The 16,678-nt window shown below is 55.0% G+C and overlaps 1 protein-coding gene across 3 annotated transcripts in view; it reads left to right on the top strand.

Annotated features, from left to right (window-relative positions):
* The first annotated feature begins 3,936 nt into the window (after positions 1 to 3,936).
* The window catches only part of NSD1 (nuclear receptor binding SET domain protein 1), a 61,275-nt gene continuing 48,533 nt past the window's right edge, over positions 3,937 to 16,678 (top strand). The window contains exons 1-2 of one of the 3 annotated variants that reach the window (XM_069028571.1): positions 3,937 to 4,055; positions 5,090 to 5,748. In XM_069028571.1, coding sequence (XP_068884672.1) covers positions 5,110 to 5,748 — 639 coding nt within the window. In that variant the 5' untranslated portion in view covers positions 3,937 to 4,055; positions 5,090 to 5,109. Of the gene's footprint in view, positions 4,056 to 4,787; positions 4,884 to 5,089; positions 5,749 to 16,678 lie in introns of those variants that run through there. The other 2 variants (XM_069028572.1, XM_069028573.1) reach the window with 2 other exon arrangements.

The raw sequence follows: 16,678 nt of genomic DNA, 5'->3' as shown, positions 1-16,678 counted from the left end.
CCACGGAACCCCCATGTGCCCTCATACACTCCCACGCCCCCCCTTCACGCACACACACGTACTCCACCATCCCTATTCACACACGCACACCCATGCACACACACACACGCACCTCTGCACCTCCCTTCACGCACCCCCTTCTCCCCCCAGCGGCACAGCCGAGGCTCCAGCCCCCGCGCTACTGCGGACCCCCAGCCCCAGCCGGACTGGCCGAGCTGGGAGTGCCAGCGAGGGCGGTGGTCCCGTGCTGCGGACCCCCCGCCCGTAGCCCCCCGCCCGCCCGGCAGACCCGGCGGTGCTGCGGAAAGCCGCGGACTCTCAGCCCCATCTCCCGGCCGGCGGGAGCAGCTGCGCGGGGCGGGCAGAACGGAGCGGGCGGGCAGCTCCCCGCCGCACACCCTCCGCCTTTAGGCTGGTGACAGTGGCCTTCGCGGCAGGACAGCCACGGGACAGTGTTGGAAGGATGACAAACGCGACTGGGAAAAACGGTCTGCGGCATGGGGATGTATCCTGGCTCTGCTCTCCATCACCCGCACACATGGATGGGGTTGGGAGTGGGGCAGGGCAGGGAATTGGGCTGCAGAGCTGCACTGTGTCCCATGTGTATCCCGTTTGTATCCCTCCGGGTGACAGGACCTGTGTGGGAAGGGCACCCCATGGGCATTGGAGTCTGGTGAACCGGGCTCTACCTTAGGTGGATGGATCAAAGCCCAGCGTGTGCTCAGCCTCGTTGCCCAGGGCTGGGAGCCCTGAGTTGGGGACGGGGGGCAACCTGAGGGCTGGGGAGGCAGAGCGGTCCCCGAGAGCAGCTGCAGCACCCAGACGAGCACTCTGGACCTCGGTCCCTAGGGATTATCCCCGTGCTGCATATGGCTGCTGCAGAGACCGGCCTCCAGGTGACAGTGCAGTGATAGCTCGGAATTCCGCGCCGGGCAGATTTGCTCAGCAGTGATGGCTCCTGTCCCCTGCAGCTCGTGGCACGGGTCCCGCCCGCACCCACCGCCCTTGTGTGTCCCTGGGTTGCCCCCCGCAAGGTTTCGGGGGACCATGGGAGCACCAGGGCAGGGGGACTGCGAGGCGAGGGACCTGGGAAGCCGAGGTCACCGCGGCAGGAGGAGCAGCCCCGGCGCCAGGCACAACGGCCCGATACAGTCGCGCCTGCGGGCACGAAGCCGGGCTGAGCCCCACCCGCCGCCCCGGCTCCCGCCGTTCCATCCCTGCGGTTTCAAGCCCCGCAAGCTGCTTCCTGGGGGAAAGGGGGCCCCCGGCAAACCCTCCGGGCAGGATGCTCTCCGCTCCTCTCCTCTCCTCCTCTGCTTCCTTCCTCTCCCCCGGCCGGGCCAGCCCTCCCCCTGCCCGCCGCGACTCCTTAACCCTTTCGCCCACGCTCCCGACCGTGATCCAGCCCCACGGCCACGGCTTCCAGCCGCCGCCCCCGGCCCTTTGTGCAGGATCCCGGTGCTGCCCCCGGGGTCCGCGCTCCCCCCGGGCCTCGCCCCGGTGAACATCCGCGGCCGGAAGCGACTCGCAGCCAGCCCATCCTGCCCACGACTCCCGCAGGACCCGCGTGGGCCAAAGCTCCCTCCGCGCTGGGGTCTGGGGCTCCCCGCCGGCCGGCCGTCACGCCCTCATCCCCCTCGGGGGGGAGCGGACGGGAGCCCCCGGTGCGGGGCCGCGGTCCCTTCGGCATCATCGCGGCGGCGGCGGGGAGCGGCCAGGGCGGGAGCCGGGGATGCGCATTCCCGCCGGGAGCGGGGGCACCGAGCCGTTCCCGTGGGAGCACCGTGCGGGCTGTGCGCGGGCACCGGGGCCTGCAGAGGGAGCCCGCAGTGCCGGGCGGCTCCGTGGCCACCGGCCGCAGAGCTCCTGCCTATACTGGGAGCCGGGCTGGGCTGGGGGGTGAGCACGATCGCGGGGTGGGGGGCTCAGGGCGAACCCCGCAGCGGGGAGGCCGCAGCCGCCCGCGCTCCCCGCTGCAGCCCGCAGACAAAGCCCTGCGGCGGCAGAGCCGGCCACGCTGCCCGCTGTGCCGCACATCCGGGCGGGAGCGGGAGGCAGCGGCCGCGGTGCCATTTCCCTGTTCCTCTGCCGGAAGAGACGGGCCGGAGCAGGGCCCTTCCTGCGGGCGCTGGCCGTGGCACGGGCAGGGGTGACACAGCAGATGGGAAGTGCGTCTGAGGGCATCCCGCCGCCACTGCCCTGCTCCTCCCGGTACCCAGACAGCTGCAGGTGGATCGCTGCGGGGCCCCACTGGGACAGCGCGATGTGGACATGACTTGAGGTGCCCAGAGCTGCCTGGACATTGCTGCCCAAGCGGTACAGCCCCTGCACACCAGTGTCCCGTTGGGATGTGCTGTGCCATGTGCCCACGGACCAAGGGCTCACAGGGGGAAACCAGGCTGGGACATGTCCTGATGGTGGCCCCGGCTCTCCCCGCTCAGCCTAAGAGGGGGCACATCGGCAGAAGGAGGGCAGTTGGTGACAGTCAGGGCCCAGGATACAGTTCCCCTGCTTGAAAACAGCTTTAAACATCTCCCCAGGTCGCTCACTGGGCCTCAGACGCCAGGCTCTGTGAAGACACCAGGCGTTCCCGCCCCGCGCAGGGCCCTGCCTGCCCCTGGGGGGTATAAATAAACCATTTGCTTTATTCTGGGAACGTGGCAGAAACGTGTGTGGCAGGTTGCTCCAATGAGAAAGGAGGAAAAGTGGCTGCTGGGCCTTCTCCCAGGTGTGCCAGGCTGCGGCTACCAGAGCTGGAGTCGATCCTGGAGAGATGGACAATGTATTTCCCCCACTCAAGTGTAAACCAAGGGACCTGGGCATGCCAGGTGATGCCCTAGCTCTGCGTAGGTGGGGAGAACTGTGTGGATACTGCAGCTAGGTGCCAAGTTCATTCAGCACTGGGTACAGCATGGCCCCAGCTCCCACATGTCACCATGGCACGTGAGCATGGGGAGAAAGGGCCTAAAATAGGTCGGGTGCCACCAGCTGAGCCCTGGGCTGGGACCTCGGAGGTACAAACATGTCAAGAACAAAACTTCCTGCCGAGTCACCCCACCCTCCGTGGGTGTGATGGAGTGGCATGAGCCGAACATGGCAGTCTCTCTGTGGTGGCAGCACACACCAGTGGGGTGACAATGGGTCGGGGACCTTGGTGTGGCTCGTCAGGAGCAGATGCTGAGAGACATGGTTGCTCCACCGCCAGCTGCAGACAGGGCAGAGGGAGCGCTTGGGCAAGACCATAGGGGCACCAGGGAGCCAGGTGCCCTCAAGTGGGGCTGCCAAGGTGCGCAGGCAGGGCGGAGGCGAGTCCTCAGTGCCCCGCTGGGGTGCCAGCCCGCAGCCGCTCCAGGACAGCGTTTCAGTGGGGAAAAACTGCGCCTGCGGGGCAGCGAGGCCCGGGCAGCGGGCGCTCCCTGTCTGGGTGTGCAGAGCGGCTGCTCCGGGGCCCAGCCCGGCGGGGGGAGCGCGGCGCCAGCAGGGCCGGGGGCTCCCGCACGGCCGGGCCGGGGACGGGCGGGAGGGGGGGGGGGAAACAAAGGGCAGCGGCGGGCGGGGGGAGCGGGTCCGCCCGGGCAGCGCCGCGTCGAACCCCGCGGCGGCACCCCGGGGGGCGGCAGCCCGGCCCTGCCCCCCGCGCGGCCCGGGCAGCACCGCCCCGGTGCCACATCCCCGCGCTGCCCCGGCTGCCCCCCGCCCCGTGTCTGCCCAGCCGTGCCGGTGCGGCGGCGGCGCGGCGCGGCGCCCGGACCCGCGCGGCTGGCGGCGGAGACCCCGGCCCGCATCGGAGGTAGCGACGGAGCCGCCGCCCGCCGCGGGCCGGTTGGGGGGGGCGGCGGTGGCGGCCCGTCCCGGCGGAACGGGCGGGCGCGGGGCCGGTGCGCGCCGCTCGGCGGCGGGAGGGCGGGCGGGAGCGCGGCTGTCCGGGAGCGGCGGAGCCCGGCGAGGACAGCCAGGCCGCGGGCACCCGGCGCCGCTCCCCGGCGGGCGAGGCTCGGCAAGGCTCGCACGGCTCTGCACGGCAGCCCCGCGGAGGGCGACGGCCCGGCCCGCCGGTGCGCGGGAGGGCGGCGGGGGAGCGCGGCGGGGGCGCCGGGGCCGGCCCGCGGGGCGCGGCGGACAATGGCAGGGGGTAACCCGAGCCCGGCGGGGGCGGGCGGCGACCCGCGCCTCCCGCCCCGCTGACCGCCCGCGGGCACCGGGGCCGGGAGCGGTGCCGAGCGGTGCACGGGGGCCGCCGCCGCCCGGGTGCACCGCCGGGGCGCAGGGCCTGGCCGACTCCATTTTGTTGGCGCCCGCTCCGCCGCCGCTCGCAGGCCCGCGGCCTGCCCGGCGTGGGGGGGGGGGGGGGAGCGGCGGGCGAGACACTGCGGGGTCGCCTCGTCCCATCCCGCTCGGTGCCCCCGCCGCCGCCTACGATGGAGGTGCGGGCGGCGGCCCCGAGGCCGCGGTGCCGGGTGGGGGGGGGGGATGCGGGCAGCGGGGCAGGCCGGGCCGGGCCGGGCCGTGCCGGGGGGGGGCAGCACTGAGCGCCCCCTCCCCACCTCCCCCTCCCGAGATGGGGGGGGGGGGGAGCCGTCGAGGGGGGGGTGCTCGTGCGGGGCGGGGGGGCAGGAGGGGGGGCCAGGCCCGCGCGGGCGCGCGCGCGCTGATTGGCCGCGGCCGCCGAACCCCAAGAGCGGGGGCGCGCGGGGTGGGGGCGCGCGCGCGCGCGCCCTCGCGGGATGGCGGCGGCGGCGGCGTCGGGCGCGCGCATGCGGGGGAGGGAGGAGGAGGGAGGCGGCGGAGCGGCGGCGGCGGCGGGGCCTGGCCGGGCCGGGTCGGCGCGTCTCCCCATCCGCCCGCTCCGGGGGCAGGCGCCGAGCCGCCCGCGGCACCCGCAGGTGAGCGGTGGCCCTGCGGCAGCGCCCAGCAGGGCGAGCGACCCCGGCGCCGGCCGTGCCGAGCTGAGCCGGGGTGGCCGGGCCGCGGCCTGGGGCCTGTAGTGCGGCGGTGGCGGAGCGGGGCCGGCGGAGCCCAACGCGGCCCCCGGGTGCGGCTGCCATTTTGCGGTGCGGGCCGGGCTGACCCCATTGTGCTGTGCCCGCAGGTGGATGCCCGCCGCCCGGCATGGAGCAGGCCTGCGAAGTGAGCCGCCGCAGCTGCCTCGTCCCCTTCGGCACCTCGCTGTCGGCCACCGAGCCCAAGGGCGGCCCCTTCGGCGAGGCCCGCGGCCCCGAGCCGCCCGCCATGCAGCTGGCGGCCGCCAAGCCCGGCTATGGCCAGGACCCGTCGTCCTGCTACATCCCGCTGCGCCGGCTGCAGGACTTGGCTTCCATGATCAACGCCGAGTACCTCGGCGGTGCCGCCGACGGCGCTGAGGCCCTCCCCGACCCAGGCTCGCCGGCCCCCCGCCTGCCCGCGGCGCAGGACCCTGCGGCCGAGGTGCCCCGCGGGGCCCGGGCCTTCCCCCTGCTCCTGCGGGACGGCGGAGAGGAGGCGCCGGAGGAGGAGGGCGCCGAGACTCCGGAGGAGGAGGAGGAGGACGACGACGACGACTACGACGACGACGACGACGACGACTACGAGGAAGAGGAGGAGGACGACGACGACGACGAGGAGGAGGAGGAGGAGGCGACAGAGCCCGGCCCGCGGAGCCGCAGCCGCTCCGCTCCGCAGCGGGGCCCCGACAGCCGCCTGCAGCCGGCCGAGTCCGTGCCGGACGGCGGCTCCGGGGAGAAGCCCGAGTCCTCGGCGGCCCTGCAACTCGTAAGCACCGTCGGGGCGCGGGCGGGGGGGCCGTGGCCGCTGCCATTTTGCGGTGCGGCAGGGCCGGGCCGGGCCGGCCGCGCTGCCTCCCTCGCCCCGGCACCCCGGAGGATGGGAGCCATCTTACCGAGCGAGGGGACCCTGCCGGGGCCGGCGCGGGCTGTCACCGCGCTCCCCGCGCACCTGTGTCCCGGCGCGGCCGCCCGCGCTCCCCCCGCCGCTTTTCCTCCCGTCAGGAATAAGAGGAACCATCCCTCTGCCCAGCAACTGGCTCCGGAGTTCGGTGGAGTTTTTTCCCCGTTGGAAGGGTTTTTTTTTTGAGCGCAGTGCAGATGAGGAGGGCAGGAGGGAGCGTTCCCATCTCCTGCCGCTCCGGCTGAACGCTGTCAGAGGCTCTTTGTCTGGCCAGGCCTGAGGTTCCCGAGCTGTGGGACCTTGGCGGTGGCCGGGGAGAGGCCGTGTCATGGCCTGACAGACCTCACGGGCAGCAAACATTGCCTCTTATTCAGGCTGACTTTTTTTTTTTTTTTTTTTTTTTTGTAAATTTCTCTCTACACTCACAAATTCCTTTAATTATAATATAATTAGTAAGAAGCAAAACTGATGGAACTTTGGGAGTTCCGAAAGGAAATAGATGCATTTAATAATTTTTTGCTGCAATTTGCTTTTGAATCCAAGTATAAGAGATGTTTCTCAGTGTGACCTTTTATTTGCAGCCATATATGTGTATTTCCTGCAGTTTTTCGATATTTTTTGTGTATTTCTTCAATATATTTTTGCAGCCTCAAGGTTCCTTGCTGGAGGATACTCTGGGCTTTAGGTACTGATGCAGGGTTTGAAGATTAGCTCATTTGACAGGATTAATACTGAAACCATCTTCCTGTCTTTAGTTTCAGTAGAGCCACTGATGCCGGATAGATCGTGCTGGTGCGTGCAATGCTTGGGAGGCAGGACTGTGTTCCTTTGGGAACACTCAGTGTTGCTGGTGCGTGCTCTGGGGAGGTGGGGAGCACTTGTCACAGGGTGCCCACGGAAGGGGCAATTTCAGGAAGATGCTGACAGCAGCTTAATTTGTTTGTGGAACGGTTCAAGCTTGTAGATACTCTTCAGCGTTCCTTGAGAAGAGTTCCTCGGTCCTTGGTGGTGAGAGACTGCTGTGGGTCTGAGGTTTGTGCATCTCCTCAGCTTTGTTTTGCAGAGCAAAGCGGGGATCTCTCGCAGACATGTGCTCGGTGATGCGGTTGTGGGAGGGTCTCACTTTGTAAACAGAAGCTCGCAGAGGTACTTTCACAACACTTGCCTTTACAATGTGCTCCGCAGAACTGCAGCTGGTACGGTGACAAAACCGTCCTAGTGATGGAGCCTGTTATTTGAATATGCCGCGAGGGTTGACTTTTCAGTAAAACTGCCTTACCTGTGTGCTGTAGTTAGCCTTGCTGGGTTGTTCTGGTGACTTGAAAGCATAGCTGCAGTTCCTAAAAAAAAAAGCAAACAAGAAAAGCATTTTTTAGGCAGCCTGGGGTCCTGCTTTCCCTAAGTCTTGCATTCTTTCTTTAGTAAGTAAATGTTTGTTGTCTGAGTGGTCCTTCATTTTAGTCCCACTGCCTGTGGAATGGGAAGAGATAGGGATTTTCCTCCGTGCCAAGTTACCACTGAGACAATTAAAATCTTTTGATGGTTGAACAGGACATAGTAGCTAGAAATAACCAGGTTTGCTCGTCAGGTCATATATTCATTTAGACATTTAATTCCAGTCTCATCTGTGTTTGGTAACTGGAATCAACTTTTTTTTGAGAACCTGCTAAAACTGAAAACAAAAACCCACCCCCAAAAAAGCACCACGATTCTCTGGAAGTTCCACACAGCTCTTTGTCATAGCTGGGCTACTCTTGCAGGTATCAGTTTTATGCTGCCTGCTGATGGAGCTCCTCCACCTTACAGCAAGACTGGCTCAGAGCTTTTATTTTTGAAGCTCGTGGCTCTTGAGTGTGCCACTGCTGCTCAAACTTCCTGTTTTGCCAAGAGGGAAGTGTGTGTGTATCTCCGATGTCTGTGTGTGTCTGCCCCTTTCGAGATTTGAATTTTTCGATAGATGCTTGCTTTGAGAAGGCCGATTTCCGAAATGTCAAGAGTGCTTGCGGCAGAAGGGCAGAATTTGGTTTAGTCTTAAGTGGGATGCAAAGTCCAGCATTTAAGTAATGCCTCTGGTCGGGAGGGGTGGTGGCAGGTATTGTTTTGCATGGGGATTTGTTAATAGCCCTGGAACCTGCTGCTCTCAGACATTGCCCCAAACAGGGGAGGTCGCTCAGGTACCATTCACTTGTAAAGAGAAATGTGCATATTCTGAAGTAAAGCTATTTTAAGTGCCAACTTAATCTTCCCTTAAGGGTGTCTGAAGTTCCCAGCAGCTCCTGACAGATTTTGTTTTGTGGAGAAGGAAACGATAGCAGCGGTTCTTGGGTCTTGTTCTCCAGAGGTGGTGATACAGTGACTGCTGGCAGCTGCTGGCTTGCTGCCTTGTGCACGTGTTCGGCTATGGCCATTTAAATTTAAATGGGTGGTTGTTCTTGAAGATCTCTGCTCTTTACCATCTTGATGTGAGTTTGTCTGTAGTGCTCTCCTGGCCTTTCCAAGTTGCAGAGGCCCTGGACAGCCTTATATTGAGTTGGATGGAGACTCCAGTGCTGGGGAGGGTGGGTACAGCCACAGAAGGTCTGAGTGCCACAGATATTGCTTGAATTTAAATGCTGAGGAATTGGAGCAGGTGGACTTGTTTCTCGTAGAACTCTCATGTGGACATTTTGCTCTTTTAATGTAACTTTTGATGCCTTATTACTTCACTTTGTTGGCTTGTTGGTTTTTAGTTACTATGCACAAAGTATGTTTGAGTCATTTGATTTGCAGAGCTGAACGTTCAAGGAAGCAGAGAGTTCTTGGATTCGGGTACATCTGGGCCACTCCTACTGTGTGTACATTCTGCATTCACAAGCTGCTTTCTGCACGGGACCCTGATGGTTTTAGACTTCAGGATGTGCAGAGGCTTGCATAAGGCTCAGTGTTGCTTTTCATTATTATTTCCTTGTTGTCCATTCCTATGATGCAGGAGTGTGATGTTCGGGTAATGACAGTGGGGAAGTGAGGTACAAGGAAATCTAGAGCCAGATTTTTCATCCCTAAGAATGGCTGCTTCCAGGAATGTGTGGGTGTGAGGAATGAGTGGGGCATGTGTGTAAGGCTTCTGGAAGGTTGTTAGAAGTACTGAAGGCCAGCAGAGTCCTCTTGAGAATTAATCCATGATGAACTTGAGTTCTGATCTGCAGCTGTGGGAGGGTACTCTGGTTATAAAGTGTTGGTGTTGCCCATGTGAGAGTTACTCTGGTGCTTGGTTTATTAACTGACGTGTCTGGTGGCATTTCTCTCTCTGCTAAAAATAAAATGAAGGAACCAAAGCCACGTGATCCTCACTACTCCTGTAAACATTTCTGAAAGAATCTCCTACTACAGACTGTTGATTCGAGGTGTAACCAACTACTGATAACGTTATATCCCTGAGATACAATAGGCACGGCAGTGGTTTGTTTTAGCAGGGAGCATAAATTTCCTTGGTCAGTTGACATCTTCCTGCTGAGGAGATGAATTCTGTTTGGCTGTCAGTGATTCCTGAGGGCATCATCTCCTGCTCCATGCACCTGGAGAGAACAGGCTCTTTGTGTGCTACTGTCCCCATGCCTCTGATCTCACGCACATCCCTCTTTGCCACTAGGATTTACACTGTTTGGAAGATGGTATTATTTCACAGAAAGGAGTGTGTAGCTGGAACTTGTCTTGCTGTGCAGCCTGATGGCACCCACCAGGCCTTATGTTGAAAGGCATTCCTGTCTCAAATAGCTCTAAACTTACCTATAGAGGACTTCAGCCATGGTGGGCATCCAGAAGAATGGGAATTTCCCCAGTGAGGACCCTCTCCTGGCCTGTGTTACTGTTTGACCATAAATTTTTGCGGTCCTCAGTGACTTAATGCTTTCACGGTGTGATGATGCTGCATCACCTCTTGATCATGGTGGAGGTGTGAGTGGGTGGGTGTTAGGAGCTGTCACAGCAGGACCTGCTGTGTGTGAGGGTGTGAGAGCAGCTCATTCTGAGGGTTTTGCAAAGTTTGTAGGATCCAGAGCTCTCCTGCACAGCAGGTTGGATCCTGGAATCGTTTTATCATAGCATTTGGCTGAGATTGCCCTTCCTCTCCGTATTTCATTGTATTTGTTCTCTGATTGCTGATTAGGTGTGAAATATCTGTTTGTGTACATTGTGTTACAGGAAATGACTTGGTTTCTCTAGAAAATACCTGGTGTGCCATGTGAAATTTGTATGGCTGATGCCTTCACATTTCATGTTCTGAAGCCAAACGTGTCTGTAAATAGCAAAACCAGAGGTATTTTCTTGCAGATTGGACAGTTTTGCAAGTGATGTTTTACTGAATATAATGACAGAAACCTCTGTAATTTCTGCTTTCTAAATTTAAAACTTATTTGTAAAACTTGAGCGAGAGAGATGTTGTTCAAGCAATGTCCTGGTTAATATACTGTTTGCAGTTTTAAGTCCGACAATAGTAGCAACAAAATTGGATTTTACAGGTGTTTTTAGGGGCTGGATTCTGCCTTTTAGACTCTGCTGGCTCTGCTAAATGACTATACGTCCGGATGATTTCTTTTGGAAAAGTGTATCTCCCACAACTTGAACCTTTTTTTCCTAACAAATCTTAGGTTGTTGAGGGTACAGTGATTCAAGTTTTGCTGTTACAGCTTCTTCTCAAGCCTTGGTAAAATCAGTCATAGTGCCTCAGTTTGATGCTGTAGCAGTAACCTTTGACTTCAGAGCAGCATATTCTGCATGAAGTCATGGATTTGTTGATTGCCTCTCCCAGTGTAGCAGCTTCTTGTTGCACCTCATTACACCCTGTTCCCAGAAGTGGGGTTAAACTGCGATGTGCAACAATTATTAAGTTTGTTTTTTTTTTAATTTCCCCATGTTAACTGAACAAACCTGTAGCTCACTCAAGAGGTGAATTCTGAATATGGTCAAGCTACTTGAGCCCCAAGAAAAAAGTAGTATTGTCTAAGATATAATTGCGATGGTATTCCTTAAAAATATATTCGTAACTCAGAAATCGGTGTTACAGATGATGATCGATTTTCAGTGCAATTGCTTAGAATATACTTCTGCTTTTCTTGCCTGTGACTGACAGCTTGTATGTAGTAATTTTGATTGCTTTTCAATTATTTGCTCTGGCATTTAGAAAGGCACAGGGAATAAAAACATCTGAAGGAAGAAACTTTAGCAGGCAGGGGGTTGTCCTAGGAGTTAAAAGACTCAACTATTTAAGTGAATGCCACTTCTAATACCAAAAAACTATAACCTATGTTTTGTTCTGTCGGCACAGAGCCATCTGTTGCAGAATGGTAACACGAGGGAGTTTGGCATGGCTGCAGAGCTGTGGTGCCATGCTGAGGAAAACTGTGAGGTGGAAAGTTTTGGAGCCTCACTTGTTCAGTCATGGGTAGGAGCAGAGGCATTGCTTTGGCTGATCTGAGTGGGTACTCCTGACCCCAGTGCCCAGGAAGAGGGGAAGATGCTGCCCTGTGTTGGAGCAGGTGCCAGCTGAAGTTCTCTGTTCTTGTTAAATTAGAAATCTGGTTCCAGTGTGGCTGCTCACAGTAGCTCTGCAGCAGTGATTAAATGTGCGACAGAGATAAAGATGGCCTGGGTGTGCATCCATCTCTTTTGTGTCCAAAAGCACTGATGAAGCCAGGAGGCATTTCAGCAGTGTGTCTTGCCTCTACTGAAAGATGGTAAAGCACTTGTTAAAATTGACATGCTGACTCTTTGTGATTATCATTAAGATTTATCTCACACGGTTCTTTGGAAAAATGGCAAAAAGAAGTTGGGAGAAAAGCCACCTTGTGTATCACTTCTTTTCCTCTCAAGGGCAGGCTGGTCCTGGCTGGGTGCCTTCACTGCTGCCTCTAGCACAGCCTGAGCAGAAGGGTTGTGCTAAGTTGTCCCAACTCATTGCCTGGACTGGTTGTAGCCTTGGCAGTGATGGAGCTGCATGATCCACAGGTGAATGAATGGCTTTTCCAGCAGCCAGCAGCATCCCCTGCTGCCTCTCTGGGGCTGAGGTGCTGCCAGGGCTCTGGGTGAAGAGCAAGGCTGCAGGTGGAAGGGGCACCACATGTGTGGCATCAGGGAAGGGAGTGTTTTGGGAAGTGTTTTGTTGTGGCTGAATCACAGGGCAGCACATCTCTAGTCCTGGAGGCTTCCCCATGTATTTTCCCATCCTCCTCCTCGTGGGGTGGAGCACTGGGGTAAGAAGGGTTGGCAAGAAAAGCTTTGAGTGAGTTCTTGATAACACTCATCAGAAATTGCACTGGGGACTCCTTTTGAATTTTTAGACATTGACTTTTGCATGCGAGACACCAGAAGTGTTGAGCTGGATGGAGCAATCTGAGTGTTGCCTCCAAACCAAAGGACAGGGTGCCTTTTGGTGGGATATTCTTTAGGAAAAAGTGAAGAGTGAATTTCCTGTACAGTAGTATCTCAGCACACTGGAAACTTCCAGTTTCTTTTTCAGCCCCTGCAACGCCTGCAGTGCTGAGTGTGCAGTGAGGCTCTCACCCTCAGCCCTGCTTGAAGCTTCCATGTTCCACTTGTTTTGAAGGAGTGTGTTCATGACTTTCCCTCCCACTGTTGGTGGGAAGATAGAAACCTGCTGTTGCCTAATTCAAGAAGGATGAGGAGCAGAGTGGTTATCACCCTTTTAATAGTTCCTCCCCTTGCCCTGATGTTACTTTGTTGTTTGGTTTTCCCAAGCACCTGTTCAGACTTCCTACTGTTCTGGCTAATGTGGTGACTGCCCGCAGATTTCTAAATAACAGCAGTAAAACAAGTCAGATTCCTCTTGACTGTAGTTGGCTGTCCTCTCACAGTAGGTTCACAATGTTTAGGAAGCTGGATTCACTGCAGAAAGGTTTGGAAGCCTCTCAGAAGCATAAGTTTGTAGTACCTGATGCCTGAAGCATGAACCTTCCTAAGGTCATGGCTTTGAGTGTGCATACCAAGAAATAAATAAGCACAAGATAAAAGTGCCCTGCTAGTGTTCAAAATTTCTGATTTCAGTTTTAGTAGGGATTCAGAAAAAGCAGTCGAGTTGTAAGTAAAAATTAAAACTTAATTTTATATGAATAGAATAGAATTTTTGTTTCTTTTGGAAAAATGGTGCAGCTGGGTAGGGGGACTTACATCCTGAATGCCACCTCATTTTCAGGAGGTTATGGTTTTGTGTAAGAGGCATCTTTTTATTTGGACTAGCAAAGTGGGATTATCCCTTCCTCTCCTGTGGGTAAATGAAAACTTCTGCCGAAGATGAGATTTCTAAGTCCCCCCTTAAATGTTTGTTGCTTTCAAAGAATCCCACAGATGAAAAAAGAACCCAAACATCATCAACCAAACCAGAACAAGCAATAGGCCAGTTAATTTAATTTAATTTAATTCAACCCAAACTCACACTTTCTAGCTGTTGAGGTTCTAATACAGTATTCACTCTTTGCACTGTACATGTTGTTCTCTAGTTCTGCTTCATTCTGGTTACAGCTTAAGCTGTAATGAATAGAGCATACATATAAAAATTAGAATAGCCAAGTTTCATTTTGCGTAGTTTGAATCTGTTTTTCATTTCATGGATTTAGAAACTTCATGTCTGAAAAATGAATGCTGTGTTTATCAGATGTCTTGCTTATGAGCAATTTGTTTGATAATACATAGAGGAGCACAAAAATAAGGCTGAAAAGGGGACAGATCTGATGACCTGGTTTCAGTTTGGGGTTTTTTTGCTTGTACTCTGACATAAGAAGATATTTGTGGGTGTTTGTTCTTTGTGAGAATTTGCAAAGTTCTGGTAATGCCAGCAATTCCTCTCTCACTGAAACAATTAGTACTGATTAAAAGAGCCAGATTTAAAGAGAATGTGGTTTATCATTTAAAATGTGTGCAGATAAGCAAGTATGAGAGTCTGTCCTCTGCTTCAGGCTCCTGGCAGTGGTCTGAAAACTTCTGTGTGTTTGTGGTTTTCTCTACACAGGGGTTCTGGGTGAGATTGTACCTCTTCTCTCCTGCTTCCTCCTCCTGCGTCCCTCAAACCTTGCTGTCAGGTGCATTTCTGCTAGAGTTAGGATGCTGAAGTGGCAAAGCTTTCTCTTGCAGTGCTCTTCCATCCAAACCATAAGGAAAACTGTCTCCATTGAGTGAAACAGGGATGCTGTTACCCAGTTATCTTGGAGACTGAGACTTGGTGTTCCCTCGTTAGTACATTCCTGATTTAAAATCTGTATGTGGATAACTCCTGACCTTGATAGAAATGCTTCAGGGTATGGAATTACTCAAAGTAGTCCAATCTGCTCTCTTGATTTTAACCTTTCAGGGTAGTTCATATGTACATATGGACCCTGAAAAGCTCTAGTACTCTGGAAAAGGATACTAAAAGCTGGCCAAAGACAACAAATACCCACAAGCATATTGATAACAGAAGTTTGGTCTGCATCATAATCTGTGCTGTATTTTTTGCTAGTGACTATTTAATTAGTGAGTATTTAACACTTCTGGATGATAATGGTCCTGGATAAGAGGCAGTGTACTTTTTCAGACATGAATGTAGGACAGATGCCTGTTTACTTTTTGCTGCAGTGCTGAAGCTGAAGGAAGACTGGAGCAGTTGGGACAAAGGGCATGTCCCCAGGTCCCCAGCAGCACAGGCTGCCCATGGGCTTCCAGCAGACTTCTCCAGCTGCTCTGTTTGATTTGAAGCTTGCCATAAAGTGCCAGTGTGATTATTACTCTGGTTTCTTCTGATATGCGTGCTGTGGTTTGGGTGGGGGTTTTGTCCATATGGGCTCCAGTTGGGCTTACCCCTTTCCCTGTGCAGGGATTGATTCCTGTAAGTTTTGTCACAGTGAGTGTAGGCCTCTTTGCAGCCTCTCTGTGTAAAGGCTTAAAAGTTCCTGTGCTTGGTGATGGTACTTTGTATGGAGGAAACTTTGGTGACCTCTGTTTGCTTAGCTTCAAGTATTTCTTAGCTATCAAGTAGGTATAATTTAATTTTCTTTCCATTTTGGGTTTTTTTTTATTTTCTTTTGACTGATTTGGTTTTGATTTCAGAAAAGCTTCTTTAAAACATGAATCTTTGCTAAAGAAAATTAATTTCTGGCTTCCATCGCAAGCAGTTATTAATTTTGCTTTGTTGTTTTTCTTAGTCTCTTCTCCTTTTTACCTTTCCATGCAGCATTCCCAAGCAAAGGTTATTTCCCAATTCCTCTCTTTCCTTCTGTGTCTGTTCATTTCTCAGTGCACAAGTGTTGGGGCTGAGTGAAGTAATGAACTATGGATCACTCAGACTTCTTTGCATCCTCCCTTCATTAAGAGCAGTACAGAGGTGGGAGTTGACCTTTTAACTATGTGTCAGCAGCAGTCACTGTATGGGAATTGCATCCATTGCTGCTTCATTTCTATGACCAGAGTTAAAGGATCTGGATCCCCTAGGCCAGGAGCTGTATGGACAGAGGGATAATCCTGAGTGCTGAGGTTAAAACTGCTCTGCTTTGTCTTAAACTCAGCTAGCTCAGTGAGGCTGTGCTGTAGCTGGAGGGAAGTTCCATCTCCTTAAGACTTTTGGGGTAGCTTTAGCAATTCCCTTCCAAGCTTGTTCTGGGAGTATTTTAATAGGGAGAACTTACCCCAGTTGCTGCCTCTCCTTTGTGAGGGCAGAGGGTGAATAATCTGTTCCACTGAAATGGCCGGAGCTGGGAGTAGCCTGTCCTAGGCACAGGGCAGCTGTGACACCAAGTGTGGGGTTGGTTGTGTTAGTGGATAACTCCTCTATAGAATCACAGAATGGTTTTTGTTGGAAGGGGCCTTAAAGAGAATCTAGTTCCAATGCCCTGGCATGGGCAGGGACATGTTCTAGTAGATGAGATTGGTCAGAGCTCCATCCAACCTGGCCTCGAACACTTAGAGGGATCCAGGGGCATCCACAGCATCTCTGGGCAACCTGTGCCAGTGCCTCACTACCTCACTTTCTCACATTTAATCTAAACCTACTCACAGATTATGGCCATTTCCCCTTGTCCTGTCACTCTGTGCCCTTGTAAGAAGTCCCTCTCCAGCAGACTGTTTGGCCCAGGCTATCCAGATGCCTTCAAATGTTATCTTTCCCTCAAGTTTGTTTTGGTAGGGGTTTTTTTCTGGTAAGGAGGCTGTTGATCTTCAGTCAGTTCAGCCATATCTGGGGTTGGTGGCTCACAGGAATTACATGAACTTTTTGTCATCTTGTCCTATTAGGAAAAAAATAATGATCACTGAAGTTTAAGGAATAAAAGGTAGTGGTGGAGGCAGGCTGTGGACTGATCCTCAGCAAGCTTCCAGTTCTAGCTAATAAGTAGTAGGTATTGGGAACAGCTTTATCATGGGCATAGGTGGAATGCAGGGAGAAGCATTAGAGTTGCTGGCCTGGAAATGAGAAGGTTTGAAGAGAGCACTGGAAGCTTATGGGGCAGAGTTGCTTCTGCCCCTGGCAGTGATGTTTGGGCCGGCTCATGTGTGGGGTGTGACTTACCTGGCAGCTACCAGTGTGGTGAGATCTGCTCAGGAGATATCCCTAGCCCGTGCTGCTGCTGCAGGGCCCTGGCCAGGTATCTGTGTACACTCAGAGGAAAAGGCTATTAGTGTCATTGTTTATACTGTATTAGTTAATTACGCTTTGGATGTGGCCGCCTCCTTTTATTTTCATCCTTGGCTTTGATTCTGTCCAGTTTGTGCCTGAAACAGTCTTGGCAGGATCTTCCTCTGTTATTTTCAGGGGATCAGTGGCTTCTTTCTTGCTTTT

This window comes from Aphelocoma coerulescens, chromosome 13, assembly GCF_041296385.1.
Source record: "Aphelocoma coerulescens isolate FSJ_1873_10779 chromosome 13, UR_Acoe_1.0, whole genome shotgun sequence".
Classification (NCBI taxonomy): Eukaryota; Metazoa; Chordata; class Aves; order Passeriformes; family Corvidae; genus Aphelocoma; species Aphelocoma coerulescens.
The sequence above is the reverse complement of the archived record's forward strand: the minus strand, read 5'-3'. Positions and strand labels throughout refer to the sequence as shown.